Source organism: Anopheles marshallii, chromosome 2, assembly GCF_943734725.1.
Source record: "Anopheles marshallii chromosome 2, idAnoMarsDA_429_01, whole genome shotgun sequence".
Lineage (NCBI taxonomy): Eukaryota > Metazoa > Arthropoda > Insecta > Diptera > Culicidae > Anopheles > Anopheles marshallii.
In genome coordinates this window covers 2,949,312-2,973,007 of record NC_071326.1, presented here as the reverse complement: position 1 = coordinate 2,973,007, position 23,696 = coordinate 2,949,312, and the positions used below count along the sequence as shown (strand labels likewise).

Here is a 23,696-nt window from a genome sequence, read left to right as displayed (position 1 = left end):
TTCGATTGCAGATACTTACGGCATCGTTTTACACTGGATGAGCATCGGTCGAAGGGATGGTCATGATGATTTATTCGACACGCTGTTCGTGTGGCGCAGCTATCAATGCAATGCACTGTGCGAGGGTTTGTTTTACAGATGAAAACGAAACGTGGAATGTTTGTTCAATTCTTTGCATCTGAATGATTTTTATTTCTTTACAATGCATGTGACACATTTCATGTTAGCTATTTACACTATTATTAAACAAGCCGAAAAATATTGTAAATTACTTAAAAATACACTTTTATAAAATGTAACATTTTCCGATATGTCACAGTAATTAAAAACAACCCCAAAAAACATCCATGAACATGAAATTCCAAATGTGCTTCGACTGTGTTCCCCCTAGATGGCGCTGCAAAGCTAAGACACAAAAGCTTTGGTGAATGTCTGGGATTGATGCTTTAACAGCGCATTGCATACATTTAGGAGTAAAAGTAGGAGCAAAGTGTTTTGATTTAAAATTGATGCTTAGCCGATTTCATTTATCTGTTGATTCACATGCAATACAACAAACAACGATTGTTTAGCATGTTATTTAAGCTCTTTTGGATGTTTGTAATGGTTTGAAAAATAATTCAATGTGCTTACAATAGTTGTGTAGCTTCAAAGATGTATGCCTTATTATAATGATCTTGACGGGGTGGTGTGCACTGGATTAAATTAAGATCACGTGCAATTTTCAATTAGATCGCAAGCATGCATAATTATACGCCGCTCTATCATACACCCAAACACCATAACAATATTGGAAGATCAGTGAAAGCATAACAGTATCCGCCCACACGCTGTCGGTGCTGCCTTCTGGAAGGAGATTAATGAATTGTTGAGCAAATATTGTCACCATTAAGATCGGCGTTCCGTGACCGTGCGCGATTTGACGCACGACGCCTGCACCAACCGACACAGTTCCTGAGCGCGAAAAACGAATGGCAGCAGCATAATTTTTCACGCCTCGAAATAAAAAGTGAGAGCAAGTGCAAATGCGCAATTGTGTTGTTGATAATTTTATCAACCTTCGTTGTGTGGTGAATCGGAACAAACGCGTTGTTTTAAGTTTCGCGGCCAACTTCTGCGTTCTGGAAGAGGATTTACACCGCAGCTGAATGAAGGCAGCTCACCGATCGAACTGGTTGCGGCTTCTGCACGATCATCGTTGGGAGCACCGTTAACACGCTACGCCTACTAGCGGTCCGTAGCGTTGGCGCCCCGAGGTCAACGAATGCTCCCATTTCTAGGCAAGACCGGCTAGATCGCACTGAAGCGGTCCTTACGGGCATGTGAGGCAAAAGGGCCCCAGAGCAGGCAAGTTCTGTTTTTACCCAATACTTTCACCTTTACCGGTACGCTGTGTACGCCCTTTTGCGTTTGGTGAGCGAAAGGTTCGAAATTAGTTCTCTCCCGTCGCCCGATCCTCCCGGGTCGCGAGTTCTTTCTCCGCAACCGCTCCGTAGAGAGAGCTTTCTTTTTCTTTTCCCTTCAAACGCCTTTTGTCGTCATGGTGGGACGTGTCGTGTCGCCTTAAGCAAGTCATGCGCGGTCACCAAACATCCTATATCAACGCTCCGCAGCAAACACCAGGCCTTCGGGGCGGGTTTTGTTCGATGCAATTTTCTTCCTTTCCATCCCCGTGCCCTGAACACGGCGGAACACACGGCGGGCGAGAGAAATGGCACCACCACCACCACCACCAGCAATCTCGGGTGCTCGGGGACGATGCTCGGCGCTTCAATGTTGTGGCGCGGCGCTCGTTCCAGCCAGCTGAGCTCTAGTCGGTTTTCCCGCGGTTTGTGGCGAACTGAAGCGTGCGGCCCAAGAAAGTCAACTATATTAGTAGGACAACCAGTCTCCACCACTTCAGTCGTCTGGGCGTGATGTGCGAGTATTGATTAGACGCGAGCTAACGACAACCGAGCGTCAGAACGTGCGCCGTTGGTGTTCGCAGTGGCTAAAGGCTCTCGCAGTGCGAGTGATTTGTGGCGCGCGCATTAGGAGCGGTTCTGTCGGGCTGCAGAGAACACAAAGAACACGGGGTTTGTGTGCGTGAGAACGAAGTGAAGCAGTTAAGGAGGCTCGAAATGGGTGGCTGCGGTTGGTGGTGCAGTGTGCTCTGGACGTGCTCGTTAGGCTTCGGGTGGCTTCAGGCGGAAACGATACATTTTACCAACTCGCCCAAGCTGATCATGGCGTCGAAGAACTTTACCACGTACGAAATAGAAGTGCCCGGCTCGAAACCCATCACCATCATCGAAGCGACTGATCCGTACGATCGTGGATCGGGCCTTGGCCGGCCGTCGGACACATTCCCCAAGGAAGTGCAGATAGCCGGCGGGCCAACGACAAGCTTCCGGACGAGCACCGGACTAAGCGTTAGCAGACCCACGGACGATCGGGAAGGATCGGGTAGCTCCGCCGAACAATCGGCCGGCACCCGGAAAACGCTCTACTCGCCGGAGCTGTTGAACAAATTCCTCAAGGAGTACTCCGAGAAGCTGCGCAACGCTGATTCCGCCACGAGAAAGCGCCTGAACGAGATCACGATGATCAACCGAAAGCAGAACGAGTCGCCGGGAGGGGCGGCAAGCGTGGACGGGAATCAGTACCGAAACAAACATCCACACCCGGACGCTATTCAGGCCGAGAGTCCAACCGACACCGGCGAACGGTCGCCGGACGACGGGCCGAAAACGGAGGACGAGTTCGTGTTTAACGACACACACGAGCGGCACGTGATGGGCGGTGCGGGAGCGACGAGCAACAAGCGCTGGTACCAGGAGGCAGCAGGATTGGGCGGCTACCCGGCGCAAACCCCACAAACCAGCCACAAAAACCACCCGTGGAACGTTAAGGACGGTTGGGTGAGTCTGGAGGCCGTGCCGTGGTCGGAAAGCAAGGTATCGAAGTGGCACGCCGATCGCGGGTCGGTGTCGGAGTTGAACAAACCCCCACCCGGGAAGGTACCGGGGAGCGGGCAGCACGCGTTGGACAAGTACTGGAACGCGGGCACGGTGGCTAGTGAGGAAACTCCCCAGTACAAACCCGTCGCCACGTCGGGATCCATCGGTTCGTCGAGCTACTACGTCGGCGAAGCGGACGATGACTACGGGTATGGGTCGTACCACAGCGACAACAGGAACCGGTTGGCGAGCACCGTACCTCCTACCGAATCACTCTACAATCGCCGACGTCCCATTGCAGCGCTCTACAGCGAGCGTCCGGATGCGGACCGAAGCCGACCGTCCGGGCCTGCGCAACCGCAGATCGATAGCTGGTACGACCAACAGCTGCACACGAGCAGCCCGTACGATTCGATGAAGGCCTACCACGACCAGGGCCCCGGTCCCACGCCGACCACTCCCAACCGGGACATCATAACCGACGGCCGTCCGGCAAATTTTCCCAACTACCCTCAAGATCGCCCCGGACAGGGTGGGCACAGTGGGGCCAGCAGTGCACAGAGCGAACGGGTGCGGCCAGTATCGTATCCGGACCGTGGCCACGGCGAATGGGTGTTGATCTCCACCACCAAAGGCTACCAGTACCCCAAACGGCGCCACGGACAGCGGGCCATCACGTTCTCGCCCGCCACCGCCACCAGCCACCAGACGGTCAAGCTGACGGTGCTGCCCATGAAGAACGCCATCGATATGACCACCTCGCACAACGGCCTGATCGAGGTGTCGTCCTCGACGCAAACGGTTGAGGATGCGGTCAAGCAGCAGAAGAGCAAGCGCAAGGGCCCGTATCCCGGGACCAAGAAGAAGAAACATTCCGCGACGGCGGTGGCCTCGGCCTCGGGCCAGACCTTCTCGCTGATGCGCCGCGATGCGTCCCAGGACAGTTCGGCCGTGTTGGCGGCGGTCGGGGCGGGCATGGTACCGGCCACCATGGCCATCCTGGCACCGATGGTGCTCGGTCGGAAGAAAAAGTAACCCGTCAAAATGACCCCCTTTCATGTAATCGCCACAACAACACACACACACACACGCGTAACCATTAGTCAGTAAGAGGCGAGATAAATTATTTATTTCTGTAGTACGTAAAAATAATATAAAAAATAGTTTTGGAAGGGATTTGATCTCGTGTACGAACGAACGGTTCCCCCCCCCCCCATTCGCAAACGTTGCTAAATGTGTACTATTGTTTTATTCGTTCACTGTTTTATTGTCGTAGTATAGCATCGCTTTCGAGACCATCCCTCGTTGTTGGACGCCGACTGTAAATAAATGCGTAAAAACACACACACACAGAAACATACCCTCATGCGTGAATGTGGTGTGTTTTCTTTTACTCGTTTCGGATAACAATCGTCCCCCCCTTCACCCCCCTCTATTTGCTTTCCACAACTTTTCCTCCGAAGAATCCCACAACCCATCCCAGGGACGCCAGGGACGACGAACGAAACGAAAAACCCACAAATCCCTTCGATAAAACGCACGCTCTCGTGCAGACGCAGACGGTGACGTACGAGAAATAATAAATAAATGTAAAACGGACTTGTCAACGGACTGATGCGCTTCCCAGTGTGAGTCACACCGTAGCCGCGGTTCCGTCCTTTTGGTGGTTCGGTCAGTGCTACAAGATCAGAAGAGAGCTCTCGGGCGAGATGCGACGTGCGGAGACGCCCGCGTCGAGAATCCTATCCTCAATCCCATAGAAAAGGTTCCGAACCTGCTGGTGCATGTAGGGGACGACTCCCCGCTAGTGTTTGCCGTGACGAGTGGCTTCCGTCGTGTTGGTGTGAGTGTGGTGCTGCTGGAATCGATCATGAACACCATCCAGATATCGCTGAAAGTCCATGGTGACGTGCTGGAGGAAGTGGATGCCCATGGCCACCTTCCGCTCGACAGTGTTTCGGATAAAGTCGCCCCAAGTGTATCGGGTGACAGTCTCGGTCTCGGTCTCGGCTGTCGTCTCCGTGCCTCCCGAGCCCGTCGTTGTCTCGCTGTCTCCCCCGGGGAAGGTCATTTCCGTCACCTCGCCGGCGTGACTCGATTGGGCGGCCGTGTCCTTTGGACGGTCCTCGTCCACATCGATCTCATTCTCCAGCTCGAAATCCTCGTCCGAATCCACCGCACGGCGCTTTCTTCGTGGGCCGTGCTCCGGCACTGCGGCGGAATTGATCATGTCCAGCATGCCGTCCGAGTAGCTGCTGCCGGCGACGTAGTGCGCGTGATGCTCAGGACTGTGCTCCGCGGAGTACGCCTCCGGGTGGGGCATCATCTCGTGCTCGGTCTCCCCGATCGGGTCTGCAGCCGGGCTGGGAGCGACGGTAGACGACGGACTGGCCGTGCTGCTGCTAGCGAGCGTCGCAGGAGCGGACGAGCTGTACACCGGGGACGGTGGCCGTGTGGGCGTTTCGACCGCAACGCTACGCAGCGGGTAGTGCGGCGTTGGCGGTGTGTTGTAGAAGAACTCGTTCTGAGACTTGGCCTGGCCTGCCGGACCCGGTGCCGGCCGGTTGACGTTGGTGTACATCGTTTCTGGCGCACTCGGACCACCGGTTCCGCCGTACGCCCGATTGCGGTACGTGATGTGGGGATACTTGTTGGCGGAGTACGGCTGCACGTGGTAGTACTGATGGCCAGTTCTCACCGGCTGCACCTGCGTTCGCCGACGCACCGCATTGTTCCGGTAGTAGGAGCGGTCCGGCATGCCCGCGATCAGCTTCCCGAACACATCCTCCTCGTTCTGCCCATCCTGTCCGGCGTACTCCTCGTAGTTGGAGTAGTACAGATCGTCCTTCCGATCGTCCGACCGACGCAACGCGCCCAGCGGACTGCCGAGGAAGTACGAAGCCAACCCGGCGGCCATCACCAAACCCACCAACCCGACACCGACCGTGGGCATCACCTCGCGGGACAGATAGTTGATGATCTGCGTCGAGACGGGTTTGTTCTTGTTCGCCGGCTTCTTATCATTCGCCACACCGTCCTTCACCTCCGGTTTGCGCGTTTTCTTGCTGGCCGGCTTCTTCTTCGTGCCGCCCGGTGCCTTGGAGTTGGGCTTTCGTGTGGGTTTCTTCGCGACCTTGCCACCGCTAGCGGGCGGTGCCGTTTTCGACGGCGAGCGATCCTCGGGCAGATCGAACTGGGCATCCTTCGGCTCCAGTATCAGGAAGGTGGACGACTCCATCGAGCTGTCATCGGTGACTGGGGCCGACAGGTCGTTCGCCACCGTCGAGGCACTCTGCTCCGTGATGATCAGCTCGGGAGTCGTCGTGGGAGTGGAGGTGGTGGTCGTCGTGGTCATCGTCGCCGTCGTCGTCGTGGTGGCGGTTGTTGTGGTGGGTGTGGGTGTGTTAGTCAACGGTTTCTTCACCTTCTTCACAATCACCGGCTTCAGCGTCGTGGAGGCAATCTTCTGCTTGGGCAGTGGTTTGCTCTGTTTTTCCTTCTTTTCGTCCGGATTGACGGTGGTGGTTCGGGCCGGACGGGTCGGTGTGGTCGATGGGATTAGGCGTCGAGTGGTCGGTTGGAAGCGTTTCGTGGCGGTGGTCGGTTTCGTCGTCGTCGTGGTGATCACCTTCCTTGTCGTGCTCGTCGACTCACCCTTCATCTCGGCGGAATCGCTGCCCGACAGCAGAACCCAGGTAGATAGACCTTCCCGCGGGGTGGTCGTCCGCAGTGGGACGCGCTCCGTGGCGCGGTGCAACTCACTCTGATACTCCTCGTCCGTCATCGGTTCCGCCACACCGGCGTGTCCTGAATAGCGATCAAAGAGGGTTAGCTGGTCGTTAGCTTTCGCTTCGCCCGAACCGAGAACCGGGCCCGGCCGGGGCCGCTGGGAAGCTGCACCGGAAGCGGCACTCGCACCGCCGGTTAGCACTTTCGTGCTGGTGGACACCACGAAACCGGACGTGCCCATCTTCGTCTTCAGCAGCTCGGGACGCTTGAACGCGTGGCTGCAATGAGAAGAGGATAGATATACTTCTAGAACACCTTGTACGAGACGGGGCCGAGAATAGGGGGTTTGCTGGGAAGGGGTGGCATTTATTGCGGTACTGCCGATTCCGAGCGATTTTGTTTACTTCCTTCCCTTGCCTTTTTCGTTGCTTGCCCACCAGCGTTCGCTACATTCTACACATGCACAGCCATGGCTACGAGAAGAAAGCTACTGGAAGTTGTGATGCGGGGAAACGGAAGGCTTTCATGCGGGAAATGGCGAGGAATGCGGGTGCGGAATGAGATGGTGTGAACAGTCCAGGCCGGGTCGGTTAAACGACTCGGACGCACTGTGTTTTTTTTTTTGTACAGCAAGAAACAACATGATGATGTTCGATAGGGTAAGCAGAAGAGCGTAATCATTTTATTGGTTTGTTAGTCACGGTACTTGGTTGGTTGTGGTTGATTTTTTTTTTCCTTTTTTGGTCACGTATTTTAAGCAAATCTACAAAACGTTCATCCGTTACATCCACGGTGTTACGGCGTTGGCCCATTCGCCACATGCACATGCAGGTTCTTACAGGCTAGAGCCGCCTGCCGGCGGGTGGGGCAGGCGGGGAAGGTACGAGCAGAACTAGAAAACAAATTGGTACTGACTACTGGCTAATGATTTACATGGTGTTTCGTTCACGCTTTGCCTACTGCTTCGTCGCTACGCAACCGCAACACTGAAATCCACTCCTGATTCTTGCGCTAACGGCTCAGGGGCACGGTACGCTTCCAGATGCTACAATATTATCACGCTGTTCACCTTAATCTACGCTACATTCTTACCATTTTTTTAAGAATTAAAAATAAATACCATTACACTACACAGCTAAACTAGAATCGATGGGGGCGAGGGATGGGGACTGGGAGCTCAGGGGGAGTACAACTATACATACACGGCATAAACCTTACAGACAAAAGCGATACATGCATATCGTCGAGCCGACCGCACTCATCTCGCACTCGAAAATCCGCCAATCTACTACGCGGTGAAAGCGATCCGAGGTGATCTTTCCAACCATTTTACGATCACCACCGGGCGGTTCGTGTCTCGGATTGTCAAACGCTTTCACGACGGTTCGATATCTGCGAAACCGAATGGAAGCTGCGCAGCAATTAGCAATCAAATGCCGGACTAAATTACGACTATCATCGACATCACCATCATCAACATCACGCGCGTGTGGTAGCGATGCTGAATTTACGTATTATATTGCACTCGGTGTTGCGACTCGGCAGCGATCTCCATTAAGCCCGCAACCGACAGGCGGTTAATAAATCTGCTTGCAATTGAATGCTACCTTTCTTCGATTGAAATTACCACTAATTATGTCTACAAACAAATAAAATGATTCCTTCCTTTGGAATTCCCTCGCTGCGGGGAACCGATCAAGCGATCCGCACCGATTGAGCGAGCCCGAGCGAGACAGACGTTTCGTCGGGGACGAAACGAGACACACAAAGCAGATGTTAGATGATGTACACGAGGCATGCAGAGAGGCGAGATAAGGCGCTTGCGGATGAGCGGAGATGGAGATGAAGATGAGTGGGTTTTAGAAATCGAGCGTTCGATATAAACGCGCGCCATGCAAGAAGCGACATGCGGGTGGAATTAGTGTGTATGTATTCGGGTATTCCGGCAAATGCTACGGCTAAAACAGGGCTACACTATCGCGTCAGTACGCTGGACACTAAGAGCTAAAGAGGTCATGCTATTCATGCTACGGTGGCGTCGGGTGTGATGGTGTTTGCTTTGTTTTGTTTTGGAAGGTTATTGACTATTTGGTGTGTACTGTGTATGCGTGTGTGTGTGTGTGTGTGTGTTTTGTACCGATAAGCGCGACAAGGAATGTTCTACTAAAAAACCCGGACCGAATATCCGAGCACCAAAAAACAACGGAGTCCCGTTTGGCACGCTGCGAGTGTGTCACGCCCGGGAACTACCGGACCGGACGGTACTGCTGCTGTTGGTCGGTTTGTGCCGACGGTACGGATCGGAGTGCTGGCGCATGCTTCGTCGATCATTGTCCCAGCTGGCGGCAGGGCCCCAGCTGTGCGGGTCGTAATCCGTCCAGGCGGACGTGTGCACGGGCCGACGGACCGGACGACCCGGCTTCCGTATCCAGTGGTACGATACGGGCGGTTTCTTCTGCACCAGCACCGTCGTGGTGTAGTGCCGCACCGGCGTTGGGTAGTAGAACTTGTACATGTACATACCAGCTGCGACCGTGCCGATGATCATGGCCAACACGGGAAGGCTGGTCATGCCCAGCACGAACATGTTCATCGGCGTCATGGCGGACACCGCCGCCATCATGCCAAGCAGTGCGTGCGAAACATCCGGCAGCAGCGAGGACGAACCGTGATCGTGCGACGGTTTGCCAGGCTTCGGCTTCACCTTGTTCTGGTTCGCTCCGATACCGTTCCCGATGGTGGCCGCTGGTTGTCCCGCAGCGCCAATTCGTACCGGCGGTCGAATGATGTTGCTCACAATGTTGCTGATCGGTGTGTTGAGAAAGTTGGACACGGGCGCTGGTAAGGCGGCCGGGACTAACGGTACGATGGGATTGGCAGCCAACGGAGCGGCCGCTGCGAGTGGAGCGGCGAAGGCGACATCGCTCGCTACAGCCGCTGCCGGAACAGCTGCTGTCTGGGGTGCGGCGGACAGAGCGCCCGCAGCCCCGACGGCAGCTGCTGCAACGGCTGCACCGGGTAACACACCGGCCGTGCCTGGTCCCAGCTTCGTCAACTCGCCCTGCTTCGTGGGACTAGGGTTGTCCTCATTGATCGCGATCTGTATATCGTTACAGCCCTGTTTGCCACTCAGCGAAATGCTGATCTCATTGCACTCCGACACCGTGTCCGTTACCGCTTCGCCCTTCAAGTTGCCCGCCTCATCGTACGGGTTCGCATCATCCACCTCATCATAGGGATCTTCATACGGGTTCCACCCGCCTGCCGCAATTCCCTGCTCACCAGAATACACCGCATCCGGACGGTCCGGATCACCGTGCGGGAGTGCCGTCACCTTCACGGGACCGGCCGTCGGAGTCGGCTTGATTGTGATCTTGATCTTGTTCTTCTTTTTGTGCTTTTTGTTCTTGTTCTTCGTGTCGGAGGAACTCAGCGGAATTAGCAGATCGTTCACAATCGGTCCGGGGCCTTGTTGGTACACCTCCTCCGAGGGAGTTTGAAAGTTCGTCGACAAGACTTCCGGTGAGCCGAACCCACCGTAAAGCTGCTGCTCCACCGTGCTGGCCGCCGGTGTAGTCACGCCGAAGTTTGTGTAGATCTGGCTCGAGGGCCTCAGGAGATTGACGGCCGGAGTTCCGTACTCCACATTCAACACGTCCGCCGTTTTGTCCGACCATTTGGTAATGATTTTGTGAATGATCGGCTTACGCTTCTGACCGATTTCCACCTCCAACGGGGCGGCCGGGTACTGCGTCTTTATCGGGTAGACGTACGTTTTCTCTGGCGGGTCCCAGTTGGGCAGTGGCGGATACCCCATTCCGGACACCCCGAGCGACACGGAACGGAGCGTGTTCTGTTCCTCGGATCCGGCCGCGTCAACCGGGACCGGTGCTGCCACCGGCAACGGTGACTGGCCTTGCAGATTGGCCAGATTTTTTAGTAGAAATTCCTTGATTAAGCTATCACTAGAGAGACCATCGTTAGTAGTTTGGTACCTTGGTTGGTGCGTGGACGTGCTGGCGACGAAGCTGGTGCTGCTGTCGGTGGCGGACTCCGAGCTACCGGTGGTTGACTGCTGCTGCTGCTGCTCGGTACTGCTCTGGGCCGAAATGTCCTGTGGCAGGCTGCTCGACTCCACGCTCTCTTCCACTATCTCCAGAGGATTGCTGCGCCGTCGTAGGTAGATCGGTTCCACCAAGTTGGGCCGAGCCAGGACCGGGCTGACTAGCAGCAGGGCCAGTGCGTATGTGGCGATAAGCTTCATTATCTGTTTGGAAGGTAGAAAGACGTCAGAAAGAGCCCATTAAACCATGAAGACACTAATTTGCTCTACGCATTGCATAGAAACAGGCGCTTTACCAGTACCTACAGAATTCGCATTCCGTTATGCGTAAAAGGACCGCTCCAAGCGAACAATCGCTGAATCATTCAACCCACTTAATAACGGGAGGAAATAAACCCATCAACCATCGCACCATCGATCAATAAACAGTTGCACGGCTGACGAATTTCAACACGTCATAAGAACCGTTCGGTGCGAGTGTCCGCCATCGGGTACATAACGGGTACGGGGCTGAATCGAATTATGTCACCTACTTCCGCCCGTCTCTCGGCCACATACCATAAAGGACATTCAACCATTCCGTTCCAGCGCGCAAAAGCCACTTCAAGTAACCCAAGTGCGCCGGTACGGTAACCTCGTTTCGGAAAGAATGTGCTAACCATTCGGCTGCACGATTTCCCGAAATAGAGGCACTCTAAGCGGGGAGACCTGGGGCACCCAGAGAGTCACCCCGTTCCACCCCGAAAAAAAAGGTGAGGAAAAGGCCTCCAGGTTCTTTTGTTTGTTTTGCACAATAATGGCCCCGCGGGGCACTGGTGCGGGCCATCCCCTAAAGAGCGATAAACACTGCTTCATTGGTGAAGGTATTGAAGCAGCGCGAGGAGACCCCCATACACACGATCGTTCCCATATGCACCGTTAAATATTGGGAAGGAAGCTGAGCACCGATCTGACCTAAATCTTCCGGTGTGTGTGTGTACAACCCGAACCCGGTCGGCATTCTGTGCTGATTGTGGCCGTAGCAATCGTTGGATATACATGGCGTCATGTGTACTACTTGCTGGCTTCGTCCGCACCCGCGAGTCCCGGATGAGATCCGGTCTTTTTCCCTGAAGCTGGTGCAGTTGCATGCTGCTGCCGTGAAGACGGTTGCGTTTGCTCCATTCCACAATCCCATTCGCCAGTGGCCAGATGGCGTTGCATAACGCATCGTCGAGTGCCGTCGTGCGTGAATGGGTTTGTTATCTTTTGCCTCGTCTTTCTGGTGATCTCGGCCGTCCAGTACCTTGAACTTGATCTTCAGTTTTTGGTCATGCGGTGTGGAGTTCCTTCCTCGGAGGGCTCGGACGGCCCGGACGATCATTCCCACACTTCAGGGCTGGTCGGAGATCGTTCCCGTTTTTTCCCAAACAAGGGGGAAAAGAAAGGTAAAAGCAACAGGAACACGAATCATACCCCAAAGACAGATGGATGATCCAACATCGCGTGTGCATGTGAATGTGTTTTTGTGCTGCCTGATGCCCGATCCGCCGAGGTCTCATATCATCGGTTTCGTTTTCAAGTTCATGAACTCGTGGCCGCCATGGAAGTTCTGCCCCCTCCCCACACCCATTTCGGAAATCCCGTTACGATATTATGCTTCATCGTACCTATATTTTTCTTTTCCCTCTGCGTGCCGCCAGCCTCCGGAGGGCTATGACTCTTCACGTGAACACACACACAGAGAAAGAGAGACGCTCGCATATGTATCTCCATTAGTAGCAATTCCACTCCGTTGTAAGATCACCTTAGCGATACTTCTGCCAAGATAACAATGCAGCCGGTCAGCAGCCAAATGGCAGCAGTGGAAAATAACAGGAAAATAAATGATAAACACACACACACACACAGTACATCCTCTCCAGTAGGGTTGGGGCGTTCCAGCGAAGCATTTAAAAGAGGAGGGCGAATAAACGATCCGCTTGACGGTATGCAAAAATAAAACAGTTTGGGTTGCGCACCGCCGATGTAAAACCCAGCGGCGAGTAACAATATTTACTTAAGCCAACACGAAACAAAAACACCCGGTTAAGCTTGAGCTAGTTTTATGACTGGGTTTGGTGTTTGGCGCTGTCTATCGTTATGCTACCCCGGCTGGTGGCCGTAAAATGGGAACCATTTAACTGAGCCGCAATAAATGTTTTTCCACGTGACAAACGCCACAATTCACTGCGCGCCGTACCGGTGCGATCGCTTCGTTCGGGGTGCTTTTTCAACGCAAACGGGCACACGTCACGTTGTGCTCTTCTAATAAGTATGTTTGCCACCCCGATCGGAAGCCCTCGGTGGAAGCTTACGTTTGACATGATTTCCACCTGGATTTCCACCGCGGCTGGTGGAAGAAAAAAAAAGTAAACAATGGGTTCCGAAGAGTCTGTGTTTGGCACCGAACAGACGGGAAGGTAGCGGCGGGCACTTCCCGGGAGTGGCACACAAAAAGTGTCTCACTTCAATCCAGGTTAATCAGTGACGATACGGTGCGGTGCGCCCTTATCATCCGATCAACAATCCGCCCGAGCTGCGTGAGAACCGATGTAACCTTGTGCGGAAGTAGACGCTTCTGGCGTCTAATGAGAGGTGTTGGCGTGTTACACTTTCTCCTCCAAACCGAACCGTCCTCCTCCCGATCCCACCTCTGTACCGCCTGCGGTTTGGCCGTATGGAAATGAACACATGGCCCGATTGCACCCGCATGTTACCCTTGGCGCACGGCGACAATTGATGAAAGATGCTCCATTTTTGGGTCAATCTTCATGCACTTTCGGTACCATTTCGGAAAACGATACTATCCGTCGGTGGAAGTATAAAAGGATCCGGCGCACAACGCACTCATCGGTTCCGATCCAGTTTGGGGAGAAATTCGATCCAAAGGCAAGCAAATCAAAATCAATTCAAAACTCCAACCCAATCGATCGGTTCGGAATTTTTAAACGCATATCGATCTACCACCATAACCGGGCCAGCGTGATTCGATCGACCGCGCTCAAAATGCAAAACCAAATCAGGTTTTAAAAAAAAACGTACACAATTAAATGCGCAAAGCATTTAACGACGAACGACGGAGGGTTCGTGGCTTGCGCGTGCGTTGAAATTCTTTCACGCCTTCGCAGTCACCGCCCAATGTCGCGCTAGTGCGGCTACCGCATGAGGTCACACTACTTTCACCGCTCTTTTGAGCACCGAAGACGCTATACGATTGATTAAGTTATTACCATACGAATCGAAAGGAAAGCACAACAATGCTACAAGAGGCCACATTATGTGAGGCCTGCATGATCGACACGTTTCGGAGGGTTGCTAATTGTTACATTCTTTCGCCAATTCTTCCGTCATCGAACGCAACACACTGTGTGTACAGTTAGATGAGTGATGGCGAAGAACTTATACGGCCGATCGTTCATTCTCTGTCCCCTGCGCCCGGTACGCAGCAGCGTCATTTAATAACGATTATCCGAAAGTAGGAATGGTTGGGGTGGTTGGTCCGGGAAAATCCCATTCCAACTGTGTCCCCGTTTGGGCGTTCGGTGGCCCCCAAAGATGGAAGCGCGGGTCCAGCTCGCTTTGACCCCGCGGAAGTCTAAGCGCTCGGCAAAACAACACAACAACAAAACCATCACCACGGACATATTCTCGCTGTCCAGACGGCGGCCTCATTCCGGTTGCGGTCGAAGCCGTAGCCAGAGCCAAAGTTCATTCACACCACCGCAAAGCAACCGAAGCAACCGGGCAAGTCGCACGTCATCGCTTAGCCTACTTCGGTGCAGTGCGACCGTCGTCAAGAAGCTTCTCCAAAAAGAGAGCCTTCACCGTTTCACCTAAGCGTCAGATCTTCACGATGGATTGGAAGTGTTTTCTTATGTTATTGTCAGCAAGGCGAGCAAAAAAGAACTTTCTTCTCGTCACGTTTGTCCGTCCCTAGCACCGAACGTTACGTTCGAATGTGTTACGTTGCAGTTGCTGGTTGCTCGTACAGCGGTGACCAACATTCTGGACATTTAGGTTCTTACCGTTATACTGTGGTGTCTTCGTCTCCCGAGAAAGATAGAATAGCGAGAGACTAATCTGCGGTCCGGAGCGTTGTCCGGGTCGTTTTATCCTCCGACAGGAACTCCGGGAACTCTACTTTCTTTTGATTCTTCTTGTGGACTTCTAGCCCAAGGTGTGGCCACCTTGGAATTAAAGTCGCAAAGGAGGTTATTTCAAATTTCACGATCCACTGTGCGGGAGTGATCACTACCCTGCGGGATGCAGTGGGAAAACACTCGACGCCTCGGCAACTATACACACTTTTTCACTGAGCACGTTGAGCAAACTGAGCTCTTGGAGAACTTTGGGAAGTCTTCAGCTTCTGGAAGGTTTCACTTGCGCACTTAATGTTCTGCCGCCCGAACAGACTACACTCCGGAGTCACTTCCGACTGTTTTGCTCCTGCATTGCCAGAACAGGACAATCTAGGGCAGAAGGGTTACGCCCTACAGGAGGCACAAAACACGCTGCAACTCGACCTAACCCAAAACACTCGCGCGTCTCGGTACAAAGTTTCCACACTGCGAAGCTTTCTTTTCTCAACCGTCCTCGAGAGATCTCCTCTCGATCGATCGTGGCAGCTCGTGCTGAGCGGGGGTGGGATTGGGTAGCGGCTAGCGAACGGGGAACTTATCCAGTTCCAGAATGTCTTTCTGGCCGGTTCTCCGTGCGTCCGAACGGGTTGAATCTCGACTGCAGACTGGAACCGGAACGGACGGTTCCGTGGCAGATAAAAAGAAGCACAGCTTACACAATTGCTTTCGTGTCGTGTCTGCTGTGCGCTGTGCTTCTCTCGTGCTGCTGCTCCAAACCACCAGGATGGGTTCCATGGGCGGCATTCGACGGTGCTGCCTCTCCCGGCTGGTGTGCGTTTCGCTCGTTTGTGTACGTTTCGCGTTACCGTTCTCAAAGCCGGCTGGGAGAAAGTATAGCGGAATGGAATCGGAATAAATCTCGATCGTAAGCGTGTACGCGATCTTAACCGACGCCAATGAATTGATAATGATCGATCGAAACTTGTCGGAGGGGGTCGGTATTGAAGACATTCCGAGCGTCGAACCACCTTAAATTATGTATTGGTGGCGAATGATGCCAAACGACTTTAAATTTATCTATTTTTTCTGGAATTTTTAATAGTATTTTAAGAAATTATATTATTATTTCCATTATTATTATTATTTCCATATTGCATACATTGTGGCGTTAATAGCTTTAAAAGTCTTTAATAACTCAACTTGATGCAACGGTGTCTTTCAGGCATGTCCGAAGAGGAGATCAGCCATCATTTTTCTTGCTATTCTGGTAAAGGTATGATGTTCTCTCATTTCAGATTAGAGATCCACAAAGTAATGTCTGCTATGAAATAAATTACTAGACTCATTCCTTACGATCTTACGCCCTTCGATGAGTAAGACCAGGCGTTGCAGGGCCCTCCTGCTGGATGCATCTCTGCCCTTAAATTTGCTCAGTTCTGTCTTTTCTGTTATCTTTATAGAACAAACGAGATGTGATGGATAACTCTGATAGATCTCTCCTTTCTGTAAAACATTTTGTTGTTGTTAGTGTTGCGACTGTATATAAACACTTCAACAGACACATTTACAACCTCTTTCATTTCCATGTCCCGTTCCAATCACTCCAAACCTTTCTGCCACTAAAGATAGCCAATAATTGGACTAGATAAATGACCATCCTTTCAATGAATAAATGTAAAAAAAGAAATGAACTTTAGGAGTTCTAGTCGATTGTTAACCACCAAGGATTTGGTCAAGTGTTAGCAAAGTTTAACAAGGGACAGCTCTCAAGGGAGATCGGACACTTCTTTCGCTTCATCATAACACATGCATTTCTGTGCAGACGTCGCTCTGCAATGGTATGCTCGCATGAGACTACAAATCAAATCTGTACATTTTATGCTGGGTCTTGCATTCTTCTTCTACGAAACAGCCCCCCTCTGCAGGTACTCGTAATGATGAGTAGGGTAATTAGCTTTCCCCATTGCTCTGTTCCTCCTTATTCCATCCCATTGTAGCTAACCGTATCGTTTAAGCATACTTTAAATCACAATTCGTTCCCTTAGAACCTATCCACCATCTGGCGGTATCTGGTGGGAGAGCAAAACCAATCCCCCCTCCCGGACCATTCTAAACACGCAACGGCTTAACCAACCGTAAAATGAATGTTTGTTCGCGCCACCGCATTTTATGCTGGCCTGGGTGAAAAGAAAAACCGGAAGCGGGAACCCTTTTTTTTCGCAATAAAGTGCATTAAAAGTTGCTATTGCACTCACTCGCTGCTGATAGCATTTCTAGCACCTTTGAGGTGTTTGACCACGAGCCTGTGCCCGCGAGTGTTGGTGATCGACCCGCGGTCGATGATCGCTGACCTCCGCGAGATCGTCACGTTCGAAAGTCGGCATGGATAATTGTTCGGCGAGCGTTATTATGTTGTTAGTGGTAACATTTTGCATGATTTCTCTCGCGATGCTGGCCCGACCCCGGACGCGCTAGAAGCATTACGCACCCGGTGCGCGGAGGGAACGAACATCGCCGCATCGCCACACCGACTTTGATCGGCCACTTGCCGCCCGGGCCCCCGTCGGGGCGTGTGAGCGTGCTGGTTGCTTATCGATTTGTACACTTTCAAATGGTTACGGTGCGCCAATCGGAGATCTATGACCTGATGATCGTGAAGATGCCCATGGTAATGAAACGGGCCAGATTGCCTTCCCCGAAAAAAGAAGTCCGTGCCTCTAACTCCACTACGGGGCAGCGGTGGGAGATGCAGTGCGGTGTATGTTAGTGTAATAACAATTTGTTGCCGTTTGCCACCAACTCGCGGTGGCAACCGATGGGTAAACCAATCTATGTCTCGAGCTCACCTCCTTTCTCTGGGCGAACAAACGCTTGATGAAGATGGAGAGGCATTATTTGTGGCCCGCGATGAGAAGTAGCATTATTTCCGCTGGCTTATGGCTGTCAATCTGCACAATCACTACCCTGGCGAGCCAGCGCCCGCGTCATCGTCGTTCGTCGGAAATTAGTCCACGCGAATCAGCAAGATGAGCGGGCTTCCCGCCCGGCCAGAGCAGGAAGAAAGCACAAAATCACATCTCGTGTGCGGGCGCCCATCCCAACGACGACAGTTAGGTCCGGATTCCCAAGTATTCTTCCTCTACCGTGAAAAACCCGCTACATCGCATGACGAGTGCTGGGAACTGGCCAACATATCTCGGAACGCTGCCCCTAAAAAAGGCGTCACCCGGACAAGAGTGGTCGATCGAGCTGGCAAACGGCGGCGATTATGAATAAATACTCCAGCGTCGTTGAATCGGAAACGCACTCACTCGGGCATGTAAAGCGCGACCAAACAAACGGTATAATTATCGCGTTAAGCTGTTGGCAACAGTATAGCACTTGCGGCGAATCAATTACCGCACGTTATGCATGTTGGCGCCGATCGTAGAACATTAGCAGCTGATTAGCTCCACCCCTTCCGAAGGAGCTAGCATACGTAGGTAGGTGCGATCGTGAAGAAGCCGTCGGCAGATATGATGCCCGACCGTAAGCAATGTAAAGGGCTCCCGTTTTGCAGGAGTAAATTTATTGACATTAGTTACTAGTTCCGGGTGTGAGATTAATGATGTTTTTGTTTTCCACTCAAATCGCTGCTCCACACTTTCGGGCAAGCAGTATGCGCTTCCTCCAAAAACGGGGAAACAATTTGTTTGGTGGTAATCAGATTATTATAAACAGCGCAGCATCGGTGGAAATTGGGCTGACCCTTCTCCCACGTTAGGGAGGGAGGCAATTATACATCTTCAACTGCACACAGGAATCGGCATGATTTCATTGTGCTCCATAATGACCTGTGGAAGCGCCGTGACCTAAATGTGTAACCGTCTTGGCGAAATTCAGAGCATCTTTTTTTTTGTTTTTTTGGGAGAACCTTTCCTCGTGGATTTATGTTTTGTGAGGTGCGAGAGCTGGATGCTTGGACCAAACAAATAGCATCTTTCCAACGGCCGTATCGAATTGGTGCATTGGGACTGCTGCAGGAAGCGCAATTAGCGATGTTTGATTTGATCAAGTAGCAAAACACACTTCAAATAGGGAGCACAGTTTCGAAAGTGGCCCTTACATATTGTGTTTGTGAATGGAATATTCCACCCTTTCGATTTTGAACCTGCCGCACAGCCACAAGTTGTTGCAGTGTTTAGATTTAATTTTCTTCAGATAACGATCAAACCAATTATTTCAAGAGTACCCTAAATTCCAGCCAAACTGTAATGGGCTATAGTGTTGAGATGCAACCTTTAAAAAGATCATTTTCTATTAGCTTACCGTTATTGTGACGAGATTTTCATCATAGCATAGGTCATGATTTTTCGAATGTCCATCAAGTAACTGACTTGCAAAGGAATATTCATTCTCCCTATTTGGAAATTAATTCCCAGTTTTTAGTCCAAAAGTGACAATTTCGATACGTTTTTTTTATCGAGAGGAACGGCAATGCCGTATTATTTCAATTTTGATACATTTTAAGCAAATAAATTATTTTATGTACGAATGACGAGCAACGGTTGTTTCAAACGATTTGAACAGAATCATTCTTTGTAGTATCCAACCTTTGAGCATATACGAACGAAGCGGCTGCAGTTGGGCGGCCAAATTTTATGAGCGCTAACCCGGTTTGTTATGACATTTGCATCAATCTTCATCACAAAAAAACGTACACGCATTATTAACGCTCTTTTTACGCGATTTTAAATTGAATTAAAGGTATAATATCGCTTGTTTCTCCACCATATTAGGTGTGGTGGTAAAGTTTCAAAAAGTTTTTCTTGTTTCTTCGCGCAGAGTACAACAATTTCCGGTAAATCTAAGGAAATTCCGTTGGTTCACGGGTAGAACGGGCATTCTCAACGCATGTTCTCAACTGTCGTCGTACGTGCGGGCTGGCACTAGTCCACTCAGACGGACTTTGGATTGAGATAAACCCGTATAAGCTTCCCGAGCGAACTGCGTGTGATTCCGGCATTCAAAGACCCCCCATTCGTACAACGAGGTAAGTGCAATGGTTTTCTCCTCGAATGTTGCGCTGTTGCTGTCGCGAACGGATTACGAACATCTCGCTAGAACTTTCCTGACCCTGGCGTACTGTCACTCGGTGTAGTTCTACTAATTACATTTAACTTCTGTGTTGTGCTGCGCGGAAATTTGCTACGGCAATAAACCATTCTGGCAGCCCGGTTCGATCGTTTTAATGCAAATTGTGCAAGTTTTGCTTACGAAACAATGCCCAACCAATACATGACACGGTTCCATGTAAGTAAACTATTCCGTCGATCGTTCCTTCGGTGCAATGGCGATGATTGCTTTCCGCACGCAAACACACTTAGGTGAATGGGAAGGGAAAATACAAAGATATCATTACAGTGATTTTCTTTTTGTTTTAGTCGTCTGAAAGCAAGGAAAGTCCTCGCCGGTTACCCGCTTGGCTCGATTGTCACCGAAAGCCCGTTTCGATGATCTTACGGTTATATGCCACGTTGATTTTTTGCTGGGATGTGCTGATCATCTTGGTGCAGTTCTTTCTCACTTTGCTGCAATCGTTGTTTCGTCTGATAAGACCGGCCAAGGCGAAATCTCTTAGCGGTGAAGTTGCGGCTGTAAGTATAGCTTGGAAATGCTTAGGATAATCAGAAAGAAATGATCGATGCTTAATTTTGCTCTTTATCCATAGGTCGTCGGAAGTGGTCGGGGAGTAGGATACGATCTCGCCATACAATTAGCGGAGTTAGGTGTAAAGGTGGCATGTATCGACGTGAACACAACGGACAACGATCTGTTGGTGAAGAAAATCCAATCCTCCGGAGGTTTTGCTTGTGCGTACGAATGTGACGTCACGAACAAAGCGGACATCAATCGAACGGTGGCCGCGATCGAAAACAGTCTCGGTACCATTAGCATGTTATTCCACAGTTGCAATGTCCCCAGTGCCCGGAGTCTCGTCACCGAACCACCACCAATCGAAATTACATTGAACGTCGGTGTAGTTTCTCATTTCTTGGTACGTATGCATCCTGTACTTTCCACAAAATTCGACTAACCTCGTTCATTTCCAACCTAATATTAGCTTCTCGAGGCGATACTTCCCAAGATGAAGAAGGTATCGCATGGACACATCGTTTTTCTCACATCGGTGGCCGGCGTAAGCGGATTGAAGCATCAAATGCCACTGGCCGTGTCACAGTTTGCCGTACAAGGACTGTACGAGTCCACGCTAGAGGAGCTGCGCATCGAAAAGCGGCAGCACACGATCCACACGACTCTGGTGCACATCTACCCGTTCATCATAACTGATCACTGCCTGAATGATATCCGGCTGCGCATTTCTTCTGCCTTCGGGCGAATCAAGTCGGACGAAGCAGCCCGACGCATCATAGCGGGCGTGCGACGCAACGAGCTGGAAATCAGCATACCGAAATATTTGCTCTTCGTGAGCCATTTGCTACGATTGCTGCCACGTCGCGCATCGCTTCTACTACGCGAACTGATCGATACCGGGTTGGATCTTTGAGAGGAAGTAAAATGGTTCCACTTCCAAGGGACTGGGAACGAACCACCAAAATCGGTGTGCGGGCGATCGTGACGATCGTTCGATGCGATCGAGATAGCATTAATGTTGTTGTTTTCTATTACGTTTTATACTCGGTTTGTTTGTTTTTTCGAATGATACTCCAAAAAATGTACTCTACATGTACACACGATGTTAAAAAATGCATTGCACCAAAATATAATATAATCGGACGCTGAAAAACAAGTCGTCCTCTGTTTGAGAACAATTTTCGTTGACTTGCGTATACGTATATGCTTTAAAGTGGATTTACAAGGAACGGAAGCTTATACATTCTTCTATTATCCTCAGTTATAATGGCGGACTGGCAGAAGGACGCCCTTACGAGCAAGAGAATTCTTTGCGTCGGCCTTTGCAACATCGACATCATACAGGTGTGCGACACGTACCCGGAGGAGGATTCCGATCAACGGTGCCATTCTAGCCGCTGGCAGCGTGGTGGTAACGCATCCAACAACTGCACTGTACTGGCGAATCTCGGAGCATGCTGTGAATTGCTCGCTTCTTTTAGCGATTCGGAAACATTCCGGTTTGCGCTCGATGACATGCGGAAGCGGAAGATTGTGTTCGATAACTGCGTGTACCATCGCGATAAGCAGGTGCCACTGTCTACCGTTTGGCTTAGTCTGGCATCCGGCACAAGAACCATCGTGCATAGTAACCCGGACCTGCCGGAGCTTACACTGGAGGACTTTAAAAACATCAAACTAGCCGAATATGCATGGATTCATTTCGAGGTAGGACATCTGGTGGATGGCTAATCTATAACCCCCTGTGGACACTAATGTTGTCACAATATCTCCAGGGTAGACGAAACACACCGGCAATTGTTGAGATGATACAGTCCATCCGCTGCTGGAATGACGATCCGGAAAACCAACACTCCAAGGTGAAAATTTCCGTTGAGATGGAAAAACCACGGCATTCAAATCTGGATCTGTTCGTTGATGGTGTTGATGTGGTGTTCGTTGGGAAAGACTTTGCCCGCTTTCTTGGTCATGAGAGTGCACACGATACGGTACGAGCGTTGAAAGAGTCTCACCCCGGTCCTTACACCATCATTTGTCCGTGGGGATCGAGCGACACGGTAGCGGTGAATGAGTGTGGTAGTTGGTACAGTCAGCGAACCTATCCACCTGCAGTGATACGCGACAGTCTCGGTGCCGGGGACACCTTCGTGGCGGGTTGTATCTTTAAGCTATCTCAAAACGAGCGCTCACTGTCGACCGTGTTGGAGTTTGCATCGCGCTTAGCCGGCCGCAAGTTATGCCATTTTGGGTTTGATGAACCTTAAACACGAAGCAGAAGGTGTGCTAAGTTACAACTAATTACAATCACTTTTCGGACATTCATAAATAGAGCTATAACACTATCAGCAACGATTTCTTCATACAGTTGTTTCCGGTTACTGTCGTATTTCTTCTATTCGAAAAAAGTAATCGAAGCAATCCCACCTGGTAACCAATTGGTAGGATTCCGATCATTGCCACACACACACTCACACGTGTACAGAGAGAAAAGAGAGGCTGGCAGGGTTTTCCCTCCACACACAACACACAGCCACAAACTGCTTCTGGCGTGTGTTCCCCGGGGGTGCTAGTGTAGTAGAAAATGAGCAAACAAACATATAGGCGCGGGATGTTAAGTACACCGCACACCCAGCATATTTGAACGGAACTTGTGCTACATTTATACACACTAAATAACGCACGAAGAATGCATGAACTCCTTACAAAGGGCAGGACACTACTTCTTCCTTACACACGTACGTTGTTCGCACACACACACACAAACGCAGACACAAACACGTGCACTACGCAAACGGTAACAGGGGTACTCTCACACGTAAGTGAAACTAAAAACCAATCCTTACTGCGCTGTGCAATATCGCAGGTGATTCTTTTAGGGACAGTTAGATTAAATAGTTTCTAATACACGGCAGAGGGGGAAAGATAAAGAGGGAGAGAAATGGGGGAAAGGGGGAAGTAGGGTCTTTTAGTTGCTAGTGTATATAGATACCGGATATACCCGGAGAGGAAACAGAATGTTCAAACTGCCATACTGTATATAGTATTTACAATCAAGTTGGTAAACGTGCGACCAACATCCTTTATCTCTCTCTCACTCTCTCTCTCTTTCTCTTCCTAAACTAACCACCAGGATTGTGCACTAAAGGGGAAAGAACTTGTCGAAAGAAACTGTTAAACCTACCTAACTTAAAGCCTTGTGTATAACACCTGTTTTAAACAGTTTTCTACTTT

General features: G+C 51.0%; 4 protein-coding genes across 4 annotated transcripts; 3 read left to right on the top strand and 1 right to left on the bottom strand.

Annotated features, from left to right (window-relative positions):
* Positions 1 to 2,120: 2,120 nt before the first annotated feature.
* LOC128709226 (uncharacterized) lies at positions 2,121 to 3,974 on the top strand. The gene has a single exon (XM_053804212.1). It carries the CDS (start codon positions 2,121 to 2,123, stop codon positions 3,972 to 3,974), a length of 1,854 nt encoding a protein of 617 aa, XP_053660187.1.
* A 769-nt stretch (positions 3,975 to 4,743) lies between these two features.
* Positions 4,744 to 10,932, bottom strand: LOC128709488 (uncharacterized). The gene is made up of 2 exons (XM_053804493.1): positions 10,664 to 10,932; positions 4,744 to 6,946 (listed from the first exon to the last, which is right to left on the bottom strand). The coding sequence occupies exons 1-2, from the start codon at positions 10,930 to 10,932 to the stop codon at positions 4,744 to 4,746; spliced, it is 2,472 nt and encodes an 823-aa protein (XP_053660468.1).
* A 9,161-nt stretch (positions 10,933 to 20,093) lies between these two features.
* LOC128708676 (estradiol 17-beta-dehydrogenase 11-like) lies at positions 20,094 to 21,378 on the top strand. Its single transcript, XM_053803654.1, has 4 exons — positions 20,094 to 20,123; positions 20,255 to 20,467; positions 20,542 to 20,868; positions 20,935 to 21,378. The coding sequence occupies exons 1-4, from the start codon at positions 20,094 to 20,096 to the stop codon at positions 21,376 to 21,378; spliced, it is 1,014 nt and encodes a 337-aa protein (XP_053659629.1).
* A 353-nt stretch (positions 21,379 to 21,731) lies between these two features.
* On the top strand, positions 21,732 to 22,729 carry LOC128709486 (ketohexokinase-like). The gene is made up of 2 exons (XM_053804491.1): positions 21,732 to 22,172; positions 22,241 to 22,729. Exons 1-2 carry the CDS (start codon positions 21,732 to 21,734, stop codon positions 22,727 to 22,729), a joined length of 930 nt encoding a protein of 309 aa, XP_053660466.1.
* Positions 22,730 to 23,696: the final 967 nt, after the last annotated feature.

Excerpts from the sequence above, each read along its gene's own strand:
- LOC128709226 (XM_053804212.1), top strand. The coding sequence starts at position 2,121 with ATGGGTGGCTGCGGTTGGTGGTGCAGTGTGCTCTGGACGTGCTCGTTA.
- LOC128709488 (XM_053804493.1), bottom strand. The coding sequence starts at position 10,932 with ATGAAGCTTATCGCCACATACGCACTGGCCCTGCTGCTAGTCAGCCCG. Across the intron at positions 6,947-10,663 it reads ACGTCCACGCACCAACCAAG|CCACGCGTTCAAGCGTCCCG; the intron begins GTACCAAACTAC and ends TTCTCATTGCAG.
- LOC128708676 (XM_053803654.1), top strand. The coding sequence starts at position 20,094 with ATGCCCAACCAATACATGACACGGTTCCAT. Across the intron at positions 20,124-20,254 it reads AATACATGACACGGTTCCAT|TCGTCTGAAAGCAAGGAAAG; the intron begins GTAAGTAAACTA and ends TTTTTGTTTTAG. Across the intron at positions 20,468-20,541 it reads TTAGCGGTGAAGTTGCGGCT|GTCGTCGGAAGTGGTCGGGG; the intron begins GTAAGTATAGCT and ends CTTTATCCATAG.
- LOC128709486 (XM_053804491.1), top strand. The coding sequence starts at position 21,732 with ATGGCGGACTGGCAGAAGGACGCCCTTACGAGCAAGAGAATTCTTTGC. Across the intron at positions 22,173-22,240 it reads ATGCATGGATTCATTTCGAG|GGTAGACGAAACACACCGGC; the intron begins GTAGGACATCTG and ends CAATATCTCCAG.